Raw genomic sequence first — 13719 nt, 5'->3', positions numbered from 1 at the left:
CTCCGCTGCTCCATATCCCCGCTGTATCCATGCCCGACTCCTCATAAACTTTGTTTTGGTTCGCACTTTAGGCAAAGAGTAACCAACAAGAGGATGCACTCTGTCATTTTGGCCGGTTGGATTTCAATGACCTTGAGGTTTTTCTAGATATTGGTGGGGGTCAACCAGAAAGAGACAAGTATAAACTTTGCTCTCTCTCTTTTAGAATTTTGAATTTGGCGGTATATCCGAAATCATCGCCATTCCTTTTATGAACGAACAAACGAATAAGACAAGCTTTTGATAAACTTCAATTTTATAGGTTTTACCAAAGTTCAATTAATTAATTAACGAACCTTTCAATAATGAAAATTTTACATGTAGATGGAACTTATTCCATATGGATAGATAAATAAAACTTATCTCTTGAAAGAGAAGTACATTCTTCATTTCCCCTAAAAATACTATTTCAATTTATTTATTGGGAATACTTATAATTCGATATTCGAACTATTTTGAAAGAAGTCGCATTATTTTCATAAACGGAAATTGATTCGTTTCCGACAGGATACGAAAACGAAAGCCGATATCTGCCGATATTCGTTCGGGTCGCAACTCGCAACTTGATTGGACGCCCAGATTCTCCATTTGACTGCGGATGATTCTGTTCGCAGTATTCCTGGCGCGTATCGTGTCCCCACTCCAAGGTTAAAATTCCATGAGTCATATTTCGCCTTGTAAATTGACAGAGTGAAACCTCTTGTTGGTTACTCTTTGCTTTAGGCGGTTCCGAATCGGTTCAAAGTAGTGGGGCAGCAATGCTATGGGAAGCTACACGCATGCTACGCGCGAGTTTACGCTGAATAAATAAATGTGCGACTGTTTTGAACCGTTCTGGAACCATCCTGAAAGCGAACCAAAACAGGCCTATTGTGTTTCTTGTGCTCGGCGTACGAGGTTGTCGATTCAACTAACGGAATACGACGTATATAATAATTCGATTCGGAGAAGACACGTAAGTGGAAATCATCTAAAATATAACTAGATATTTCAGGGTTCTCTTACAGCATGGGAAAATCCAAGCATAAACGGGACTCTAGTTCAGACAGCTCGTCGGAAAGATCTAGTTCGAAGCGTTTGCTGAAACGTATTAAACAATTGGAAAAGAGATTAGACGATCGCCGTAGAGACAAAGATGGCAAACGCAAACATAGATCCCGCTCTCTTTCTCGTGCAGAGAAAGGTATTCGTTCTCGTGCAGAGAACGGTTCCACTGACCGATCGCTTTCTCGTGCAGAGAAACTTCGACGGGTGGAAAAAGACGAACATTTGGAGCAAAGACGACACAGTAAGTCTCCCTCCAGAGTGTCACGTAGATTTCGTGTAGATTCTACGGACAATTTCGCAACTACACCCCCTATTGAAGTAGGTTCCGTAGATGCATACAGTGTTACAGAACCTACAGACGACGTATTAGATTTGAATACGGATGAGGATACACTAGAGGAAGAGCTGTCAGAGAATATTTTACATATTCTCGGAAATAGCGATCGTAATAAAAATTTGGAAACCCAATTTGGATTACATGGCGCGATAGCCCCCGTTTGGGAAAATATTTTAGTAAAAGGTTTCAAGAAGGAGGAAATCGAAAACCTCCTGCAGAGATATGAAATGCCTAATAACCTCACATTATTAGCACCTCCAAAATTAAACAATGAAATCGCAGCCATCCTTTCGAAGACAAATGTTGCTCGAGATGGATCTTATACAGAGATCCAACACCAGGTTGGCAAAGGTCTATGTGCCTTGGGCAAAGGAATGAACCTTATCTTGGCAAACAGGGAAAATATTCCTGAAGAGTACAAGACAACTCTACTAACCTATTTGAGTGATTCTAGTCGCATTCTAGCGAATGTTTTTCATAGAGTGTCTGTGACACGAAGAAATTTAATAGCTCCCCTTGTAAACAAAACCATAAGAGATCTGGTAGTCAAATCGACCCCAGGAGAATATCTCTTCGGGGCAGATTTATCCGAGACTATCAAGACTGCTAAAAACCTTGAGACTATCAGTAGAGATTTGAGACTGCAAAATTCTGTCGAATCTCGACGTAGTCAAAACAAAGGGGGGGAGTCAACTACATACAAACCCAATCCAACCAAGAACACTTTAAACTACAGGCGCCCAGTCCGGCTTCTGGAAGAGACGAGGCAGAAAAAAGGGCAATCTTCCAGATCTCAACGTTGGGAGAACCAGAAACAGGAACCGAGAAAGCACCAGAACGACTACTGGAAGAACCGTCGTTAGCTAAGGTAAGTGAGGTACTAGCTGGTCGCTTGAATTTATTCATTAAGGAATGGCAGAAAATAACTTCAAACCCTGTTGTGCTTAGCTGGATTGAAGGTTATAAAATTCCTTTCAACAGTCAACCTTTACAGTTGAATATCCCTAGTCAGAAAATATTTTCAAAATCTGAAGAACAAATTATTCAGGAGGAAATTAGTAGGTTACTGAAGTTGAATGCCATTCGGAAATGTTTTCCTTTGCAAGGAGAATTCAGATCGTCTTTCTTTCTTGCTAATAAAACGAATGGAGGAAAACGTTTCATTTTGAACTTAAAATCCTTGAACTTGTTTGTATATATATGTTTCCAAATAAATTATTACTTTGTAAGTGGTACGCATAAATGATCAGGCAGAGTTTATTTGTTGTTTGATTCAATATGCCTTTTCATTTGGCCAAGCTGAGTAATTCTTTGGATCAAAGAAATATTAGTCATATTCATATACCATTCACATGCATACGAAAGGAATAAGGTTATATCAGTTATATGATGATATTCAAGATTTTTCACTTTTTTCTCAAAACTTCACAACAATCAGGTGATCAAGTGACACCAATAAGAGTACATATCATATTATATGAACTTTAGAACATAAAAGCTATTTTTATGTTCTGGTTTGCAGAACGACGCAAACTCGTGCAGCATTGCCATTCTTCTTCAATGGTAATGATATTTGCATACTTTTATGGTGTATTTATTTTATTACTTTGCTATGAAGTGATAATATTTCAATATTCATAGATGATTCATTTTGAATCTCAAAGATGAACAAATGGTTTTTTTCAAAATAGGAATCTTGTAGGGTGAAATTATGATTTGTTAATACATATTAGGTAACTAATACCTACTATTTCGAACATTCAATTCTAATAATCATACAATTTGATCATTGGTGAAATAATTTGAATTACATTTCTAATTATTTCTTTTTATTTCCTTAGTAAAGGACTACCGGCTAGTAATATATCCCAGCAAACATGGAGCCGTCATTTTGACGTTATATTTGGTAGATTTTTGGTCAGTGACGTCATGTGCCCGATGTGAGACGTTTTTTTTACGACATGTTTTAAAACGTTGGTGTGACGTTCAAATAATAACGTCATTTATACGTTGTTGAAAGTGAGTTTTTTGACTTAAAATTTTAATTTGTTTGTGCCAGCGAAATTTTCTAATAAGACACTCCAATTTGCATGTTGTGTACTTTTACCAGCCTAAAACATTTTCTATTCAAAATTAAGAGTAGAAAATAAAACTTTTTTTGGGTAATTCTCCCGTGTATGTTGGTATCATGGCCGCGTTCATGTTGGTATTGAACCAGGTTCAAGTTGCGCTTGCGTTCAGCTCATATCAGCGTCATCGTTTCGCGGGCTCGCCCAACATTCGTTCGTTTAGTGTTAGAGCACAGATTACAGAGTAGAATAGATCTGACACTCACGTTCTACGATGCAAAAAACAGTTTATCCCGCCCTCAGCGCCCCCATGCGGTTGCCACCCAACTAACCGGGAGAAATGTCGGTATAACTGGAAACTGCAATCGCATGGCGCGAAATTTAAATTAGCCCATTCACTGGTATTTTAGACGTCGATAGTATAATATGGATTATTAGGGCGAATTTTAAGGAGAAATAAAACTTCTCATGAAAAATATACATATATTGATATACCCAGCACAGGAAAAAAAAAATATGGAAATACATAAGCTATAATTATGGCAATGAATATATGAGCAGAGGTAAAATGTCAATAGGGTCACATATCTTCGTAAGACAATAATTCTAATAAACAGTAATAATATTGTTCATAGGAAATGAGGTTGAAATTATTATATGTTCAGAAATCTTCAACATTATCCAAAAAGGACACAATGTTTGTTGGGAGTCGGCAATAGAAATCAAAAACAGCATGCCAAAGCTTAGAATGCATGAATAATTTGGAAAAGAAAAAATTAGTTGCCCAAAGACCTATGTGGATTTCATATTTTCCTGCAGGAAAGATTTCAAAGTCTCTAAACAACGACTCTCTGTTTTATCTTCCTCACAGTTAGATCACCAGGAATGCACCGACATGAAATTATTAATAACTAAAGTTTTGAATGATGAAATAAAGTGTTCAACATTTGGGTTAGTATTCCTTACTCCATGTGCTCTAATGTACCCAAAAATGTTTACTAAACAATCTTGATTGAAAGCCCCAGTGAGAATATATTTAAAGTGATAATCATTGAACAGTTTTTGAGTAAGGTAAAGGAATGCGTTCAATGTTGTCACTATATTCTTCAAAGTGGGCACTACAATGGATCTTTTCTTTCGAGGGCAATAAAATGAAATACTGTTGAAAATTTGTATCGCCTGCTCCCAAACAACATTGTGTTCTGTTTGAATACTAACCGTCTTCTTTAAGAGTTTCGCAGTGGATGTCCAAGCTCTGGATACATTCAACGAATCAATAACTCATCCAAGAATAGTATAAAGTCAGCAGTGTCAATAGCCTCTCTGTGAAGCTGAAGCGGATGCTTGATTTCTAAAAAGGAAAATAGTAAATTTTTGTATTATTATGTTTGAAAAAAATACTTACCCCATTGAGAAATGAGCTTCATCATTGACCCCACGGAGTGGCTTAATAACTGACTACACAGTTTGACTTTCATTTCCATTAACACAATTTTTAAAGGGTTTGGTTGGATTGGTTTAAGTATAAACGATTAATGTTATAATTACGTGGTTCTTTGAATCAAATATTTCTTACAAGAAAATTGATTTCCTGATAAAACTGTCGAGTTCAATAAATGGGTATTTTTAATTTACTCTCGTATAAGATCTCGTTTGTAAACAAGAATTTGCAAATTTGCATTAAAGCATATTGACATTGACACTGTTGGCGTTCACAAATCCAATATGTCAGAATACAGTAATCTGTGGAGAATATGATATATATTTTCGTATGCAGTGCCACATAGCGATTGATTGCAGAACTAAAAACCGTATTTGGGGTGGGGGTAAGGAAGTGTCAAGCCCCTGGTGTTAGAGCCTGTCCAGATGCAGCGAGAAACGCGCGATTCACTACGCGCGTTTCGAAACGCGCGTGTCGAGATACTAGAGCACAGTAGATCCCGTCCACATGCACACGCGCGTGCAATAAAATCGCAAGTTCGACGCAAGCAATCGCAGGGATCTCGACTCGCGCGTTTTACGCGCGTGTCGAGATACTAGGGTCTCAGTGGTAGCGTCCAGTACACATGCGTTGGTTGCTGCGTGAGGACGGATTAAGTGAAATTTCTAAATGGAACTCGATAACGATATTGAACTTTTTATCGATGAAGTTGAAAGGGGAATCCTGTTGTGGGATATGGAATCACCCGAATATTTCAATCGTATTCGGAAAAAAAGTTGGGAAGAAATTGTTGATAGATTTTCTGAAGAAGGTGATTCAGAAGAGAAAAAAGAGCTTTGGATGAGTAAACCATTTTTATTAGTGCGCGAAGCAGGATAATACGGAATAAAAAAGTACTGCGTTACTTGGAACAATACATAAATTATTAAACCATTTGATTTTGTCAGGGCAGTTGACTCGTTTAAAAAATATTCAGCAAATCGGTCTCTTGTATTACGTTTCAAGCGTCAATGAGTTCTGAAAAGTGCCACTATATATGTCAGAATTGCAAAAAGATAATTCTGTTGTGGGATATGGAATCTCCCGAATATTTCAATCGGTGAATACCTACTAAAAATACATGTTGGGAAGAAATTGTTGAAATATTTTGTGAAGGAAGTAATTCAAAACAGAAAAAAGCCATCCACACTGGAAACCGAAGATTCAATAATAGGGAATACTGGACTGGAAACTCGCGTTTTGACGCGTAGACAAACGCTACATGTGGACGCAACATGAAATGATACGCGCGTAGTCAATCGCGCGATTCACTACGCGCGTTTAGAAACGCGCGTGTCGAGATACTAGAGCACAGTAGATCCCGTCCACATGCACACGCGCGTGCAATAAAATCGCAATTTCGACGCAAGCAATCGCAGGGATCTCGACTCGCGCGTTCCTTGCGCGTGTCGAGATACTAGGGTCCCAATAGTAGCGTCCAATACATATGCGTTGGTTGCTGCGTGAGGACGGATTAAGTGGAATTTCGAAATGAAACTCGATAATGATATTGAACTTTTTATCGATGAAGGTGAAAGGGGAATTCTGTTGTGGGATATGGAATCATCCGAATATTTCAATCGTATTCGGAAAAAATGTTGGAAAGAAATAGTTGATAGATTTTCTGAAGAAGGTGATTCAGAAGAGAAAAAAGAGCTTTGGATGAGTAAACCATTTTTATTAGTGCGCGAAGTAGGATTATACGAAATAAAAAAGTACTCCGTCACTTGGAAAAATACATAAATTATTAAACCATTTGATTTTGTCAGGGCAGTTAACTCGTTTACAAAATATTCAGCAAATCGGTCGCTTGTATTACGTTTCAAACGTCAATGAGTTCTAAAAAGTGCCACTTTATATGTCAGAATTGCAAAAAGATAATTCTGTTGTGGGATATGGAATCTCCTGAATATTCCAATCGATGAATACCTACTAAAAATACATGTTGGGAAGAAATTGTTGAAATAATTTGTGAAGGAAGTAATTCAAAAGAGAAAAAACCATCCACACTGGAAACCGAGGATTCAATAATAGGGAATACTGGACTGGAAACTCGCGTTTTGACGCGTAGACAAACGCTACATGTGGACGCAACATGAAATGATACGCGCGTAGTCAATCGCGCGTTTCTCGCCGCATCTGGACAAGCTCTTAGTGGCATTGTTGTCAGGCACATTTCTTTTATATTGGAATACGAAAGAAGGTAATATTAATTATCAGTGAACTATTGTGTATCTTATTTCAACCACTTATTTTTGTAGATATGTCTTTTACAGCTGTACAATTCAGTGTCGATGAAGGCGGAACGATAGCTGTGGTGCATTCATCATGGCTTACGCCTCTTAAGCGGGAAGTATTTTGGCCTCCAGTGAAGTCCGGTGCAACACTGAAACAACTGTTATTAGCTGGAAAACAAGCTGACACAGAAAACTGGAAATTATACGGAATTTCTAAGTGTTTTTTTAGTGGTGGTAAGGATTTATTTTATTCCTATTGCGGTGTAATCATTAGTGAGGTTATAGTTTATTTCTAAAGCATGGTTTTCAAACAATTAAAATCTTACATTTCTAGATGATTATGACAAGGCTGAGAAAAAGTTAAAACTATTGGAGGAGACCTCTGACATCTTCTCAGAATCTGAAGAGGAAACAACTAGGAAACGGAAAAGAGTAGCTAAGCGGATAATTTACGAATCGGATGAGAGTGATGATACTTTACCGAGACCTCCAAAAGTAACTGTAAAAGCGAAATCCATAGGTAAAATACCATACTCTTGAGTTGAATTATCTACTAAAATAATTTCTTCAATCACAGCAAGTACTTCTGCATTAGTGCAAGGAGGGTGTAGTTATCCAAGTCCAAGGAATTCAACACCGTATCTGTCACAGAGTCCATCGTCGCATCAAGGGCAGTCAGAAATACTTACTTCAAAAGTAAACTACAATTTTGGATTTGCATCAACTCCGGGTCCTCAAGTTGCAGAATCAACTGATAATAGTGAAATATCTTGCTCACATCAACATAACGAACCTGGTATGTATGCTTTAGATTTACCAATATCTTTTTTATCACTGCCTATCTTTCAGCTTTTCAGATTAAACTTCTTAAGCAGCTAAAATTTTTGCAACAGCAGAATTCACAAATATTGGCCCTTTTATCAAAGCAGTCGCAATCATTAGCAAGCAATTTAAAAATAAGTACTCTACCTGAAAATTACCATGCGATTTTCCTGTCAAAGAACTGGAAAAACTACAGGACTTTGAGGAGTACACCTGAAATTTCATCAAGAAAGAATAATATAGTCATATCTGGCTTGACTGATCTAATAGATACCTCCCCTCAGGGCATCTGCAACTTATTCAAGAAATTGTTGAACGTTGAGGTTGTCGTATCTGATCTCAACAACGCTTACATGCTGGGTTATAAAGAAAATGGTTTGCTCAAAGTTGAATTTATATCGTACATCAAGAAGCTGGAGATCATTAAGCAGAGCAAAAAACTAAAAGGGACCAAAATTTCTATAAGAGACGATCTCACTTTCAAGCAGAGATCTGACGGTAAAATCCTCCGAAGCTACTTGAGCAATTTCAGGGAAGATCCATCGGTTAAATGTTATATTAAGAAGAATACATTGTTTGTGAATGGAAAATCCCATACAATTGAAGAACTAGGAAACATTACTCAGTACGAGTCAGTGGGCCGAAAAGTAAGTAGTGCCCCATCAACCCCTTCAAGACGCAAACCCGGATTGACTAATGAAAGTCCCTCAGAACAAGAAGTGGGAGCACCTCACCAAACAAGTAGCAATGGAGTGGGACTGACGGATGGAAGCATGGCGCAAACACCTAACCGAATATGTAGCTCTAACGAGCAGATGGAGCAGACAAGTGAAGTTGAGGCAGAGGTGCAAACACCGAGTCAAGTGTATACTCCAGAGCAGGAAAAGGGATCAACAGTTCAAACGCTGCCAAGTAAGGTTGGTCAAACAAAAAAACCCTCAAAGGTTGAAAACTTAGGAAGACCAAAGTTTTTGAGATCGCAGTCTAAAACAAGCGGTCAACCATAGAGTGTAGTAAAACTGTGTGTGGGTGGGTTGCTTTAGATTGCTTTCTGCCTATCGTTCCATAATATATTTTGAATTCTTTCAGAGTTAAAATTCGATGAAATCCATGTAAATTCCAATATTTCAGGTTATTTTTTCCTACACTACGGTTATTGTTTTGTTTTTCTTACAGGTTGAATGTTTGATGTAGTTTTGTGAATTTTTGTCTTTATTTTTTGAATAATCAAACCTAGTCTAGGAGTATATTGTTTTTCGGTCTACTTGTCATATTTAATCGTTAGAGCAATGAATGATTTTATTGAAAGAATTGATGTTACTGAGTTGGAGACTGAAACGTTAGATGAAAAAGACCCTATCGGGAAGCACTTCCCAAAGAGTAGCCAGGACTTGAGTTTATTACAGATGAATGTGAGAAGTATCGGCAAGAACCACAGTGAATTCTTTACCTTCATTTCTTCTTTTGGGTTCAACGTTGATGTAATCGTCTTGACCGAAACATGGAATATAGATGATGTGCGTCAGTTTACCATTCCGGATTATGTTGTCTATTATAATGAGTCGTTTATAAATCAGAATGATGGTGTTGTAATGTATATAAGATCAAATATATCTCACACTGTTAAATTGAGGGTCGTTGGAAATCTGAATATGTTAGAATGCTCATTATGGAAACATGGAAAACTGTTCAATGTTTTGCCGTACTATCGATCCCACTCCTACAGAATCCATGATTTTTTTTTCCGACTTTGAATTGTTTATATCTTCCACTAAACTGAAGGGTATAACATATTTCTTAGGTGACATTAATGTGGATATTTTGGATCAGTCTGACCCCGCATGTCTGGAGTACCTAGAATTGCTTAGCGGATATGGTTTTCGATCACTAATTAACTCACCTACCAGGGAAACTGAAAACTCCGCTTCTTGTATCGATCATGTTTTTGTGGGCAACTCTGGACCGAACGAGATTATAAGACCTTTTGTTTTAAAAACTCATATTACTGATCATTATATGACTCTTGTAGCTCACGCGTTGTCAGGTCCGGTGTACAGTGGTCAACGGGAGAGATTCAGGAGGATAGTCAACATCGAGAAGTTGAATAATGACCTTAGGCTTGCATCGTGGGGTAGGTTATATAACACCGCGGATATTTCGAAGAAGGCGGAAATATTTGTAGAAATTATTACACATTCTATAAATGAAGCTACCACATTAACGGCAATTAAGACACACAAGAGAAAACAGCCCTGGATAACAGATGGTTTGATCGAGTCTATACGCACTAGAGACAGGTTGTTTCAGAGGTTCCTCAAAACGAAATCTGATGATAGCAGGGAAGAATACAGAACATATAGAAATAAGTTGAACGGTCTTTTGAGGAGGGCAAAATTTTCATATTATAGGCGGCAGATTGAAGACGCAAGGGGAGATTGTGGTAGAACATGGGATGTGCTCAATGGTGTGTTCGATGGTGGTGGTTCTTCTCGGTCGACTCCTCCTGATAGGATTTTGGTTGATGGGGGAGAGATAGTGGATGACAGGGGGATAGCAGATGCAATGAACCAATACTTCGCGAATATCGGCGAGTCTTTGGCTTCTGGTGTTCCCGAGGTCCCGGATGATCTTGAGTCGGGCCTGAAATCTGACCAGCGCGGAAATTCTTTTTATATAGAACCGACAGATAAGTCTGAAATGATGGGTCTGATACATTCCTTGGAAAACCGCAAAGCGCCTGGCCATGATATGATCACCAACACCCTGATGAAAACTATCGCACCGTATGTTGTGGAACCCTTTGTTGACCTGATCAACTCTTGTTTATCGGAGGGTTATGTCCCCCCGCATTTCAAGGTTTCTTTGATAACACCGATCCATAAAGGAGATGAGAAGGGTGATCCAGGCAATTATAGGCCAATATCGAATATATCAGTTCTCGCAAAATTGTTTGAAAAAGTTCTGTGCTTGAGATTAGTCAAGTACCTGCATAAGCTCGATTTTCTTTCCAACTCGCAGTTCGGGTTCCGACAGGGGAGATCAACGGCGGATGCACTGAATGCTCTCGCGGAAAGTTTATACGGTGCTGTTGATGGTGGTAGAAAAATACTTTGTGTATTTGTGGACCTGAAGAAGGCCTTTGACACCGTCTGTCACAGGAAACTAATTGACAAGCTCCGGAAAATAGGCATAAGAGGCGTACCGTGTAGATTGTTCGAGAGCTACTTGTCAGGTAGGGTACAGCAAACGAAAATCAATAATGCTGTGAGTAGTGAGGCAGAGGTTAAGTGGGGTGTGCCTCAAGGAACAGTCCTTGGCCCAATATTATTCCTTGTATATATGAACGATCTACTCACCCTGAACATCAGGGCTCGGATTATTTCATTTGCTGATGACACGTGTCTTATTTTTGAGAGCAGTTCATGGGAAGAGGTTAAAAATATCGCCATGGACGGATTGAAGAAAGTGAAAAAATGGTTCGACCTGAATATGCTGTCTGTAAACATGAAGAAGACACACTTCCTGCCGGTTTCCTTGGTCAGCAGCCTCTTGCCTGACTACGATTACCTTTATTTCGGTGAGGACAGGATCGATCGAGTGATGCACACAAAATATCTCGGTGTGTATGTTGACTGTCATCTCAGGTGGGATATTCACAGCGTGGAGTTGCACAAGAAGTTGAGGAAAATTTCATATAAAATACGTATTGCGAGGGAACTCTTGCCTCGGGATCAGCGCTACGCTGTGTACTACGCCCTTGTACAGTCGGTTCTCCAGTATGGTATTGTCGCATGGGGGGGTCTAGCAGAGAAATATTACTACCCCATTGAAAGAGCTCAGAAACGTCTGCTGAAGATTCTCTTCGAGAAGCCTGTCTTGTTTCCGACAGAGGCACTGTTCAAGGAGCTGAGAGTCCTGGATCCCAGACAGCTGTACGTGAGAACCGTGATAACTTCTATTCCAAAAAATAGGCACAGGCTTGATTTCATGGATTCTGCCTACGGAACACGACAGGCAGAGAACGGGATGGTCAGGGGTCTCAAAGTAACTAGGGAAAAGTCAAGGGCATCATTTCTTTACAGATTATCTCAAATATATAATGTCATACCAACTTGTCTCAAGTCCTTGCAGAGCTTCCATTCTCTCAGAAGGCTCACAAATTCTTGGCTGCTCGATACATTTGAACGACATGCCATTCATGAATTGTTTAAGTGTTTCTAATATTAATTACATTATGATCAGTCAGCCAGCTCAGTACTTGTACTGCATTTTATAACTCTCACTTTCGATCGTTCCTCGATGTGTTTTATTGGTGAGGAACACTTCATATTTATTTTAATGGATTAATCGAGCGAACTCATACACAAGCTCTTAAATGAGCTTACTTGAGCTCGCATCGAAAAATTGTATGTAGTTTCCATTCTGTATGATAAATTGAGGAGAATAAAGATTATTATTATTATTATTATTACTTAAAAGATGCTCAGAACTATGCGTACATGGTGAGATAGTTCAGAATTTTTGGCATGTTGCTTTATTTTTCGGTTGTAGGTTTCTTATTTTTCAAATTTTGGAGGTAAGAATTTGTCGAGTCAGGTGAACAACATATTGCGGAGATTAATGTCCAATGAACTGGCTTCAAAGTTTAGCTTTTATGGAAAAAGAGGAGGCAAAAAAGCATTTTCTTCATTTATGTCGAAGGATCTTGTTGTTGGTAATAATTAATTTTCAACCTATTTTTCATTTACAATAAAAATTGAAAATTTACAGCTGCGATAAGGCAGAACTCGAAGACTGTTACAGAGAAGGATATTGAGGATTCAGTGAAAGTGTGGTTAAAACATGCTCCTCACAGGCTTCAAATTGAACGAATAAACATACGGAATACTTCCAATTCATAATGGAAGAGGACTATAAAATTGTAAGCAAAAGACAAATGTATAGAAGGCTGAAGCATATGTCATCTCATTTCACTTGAGAATTAAAATTTTTTTATTCCACTGGATGAATAAACGTCAACTTCCCTGTATTTGCCTCTTCATTTCCTTTTGTTCCCGAGCGACCAGGAACCTAGCTATAGAGTCATACAGAGCAGTTTTTGTTGATCGGTCGTCCTGTAGGCCATCTGGCATTTGTGAATTGGTGTATTCTCCAGATTCTATGTTCTTATGTTGTTATCTACTACTTTCTTCATTGTCTTCAATAGAAACGATGTTGAATTCATTGTTCTTGAAGATTGTGGGTCCCCATTTTGGTGTGAAGAGAACTTTTGTCCTTCTCCATTTTCTGTGTATATGACTCATTCTAAGCAGCTTCTGGTTATCTTCAGAAGATGAAGACTCTTCTAGGATTTTTCTTCACACTGGTGATCTATATAGATTGAAGGTGAAGGTCTATATTGCTGTATCGATTCTAGTTATGGGTTTACTACCTGTGAAGGTTGTTTTGGGAAAACTGAAAGATCGTTTCTGTTCTCCTTCGGTGAATTATCCGTCTGGCTTATTTATCGATATTGTGGGTTTGATTACTCCTTTTGCCATGACCTTTTGTATTCTGTGTGCTGTGGGATTAGAAGTGACATTACCACAAAAACTAAAAAGTTCCACAAATTATGTCAACTCTTGTATATATGTAGTGTCCTTGTGATATATTATTTAATAAGGACTGTCTGTCAAAGTGTATATCACA

General features: G+C 38.4%; 1 protein-coding gene across 1 annotated transcript in view; it reads left to right on the top strand.

Annotated features, from left to right (window-relative positions):
• The first annotated feature begins 976 nt into the window (after positions 1-976).
• Positions 977-13719, top strand: part of LOC123315095 — a 62660-nt gene continuing 49917 nt past the window's right edge. The window contains exons 1-2 of the mRNA XM_044900661.1: positions 977-994; positions 1047-2291. Of these exons, the coding sequence (XP_044756596.1) occupies positions 1048-2286 (1239 nt within the window). The 5' untranslated portion in view covers positions 977-994; position 1047 and the 3' untranslated portion in view covers positions 2287-2291. The remainder of the gene's footprint in view (positions 995-1046; positions 2292-13719) is intronic.

Source organism: Coccinella septempunctata, chromosome 6 (genome assembly GCF_907165205.1).
Source record: "Coccinella septempunctata chromosome 6, icCocSept1.1, whole genome shotgun sequence".
NCBI lineage: Eukaryota > Metazoa > Arthropoda > Insecta > Coleoptera > Coccinellidae > Coccinella > Coccinella septempunctata.
Note: the sequence above shows the minus strand (reverse complement) of the source record. Positions and strands in the feature narration are given on the sequence as shown.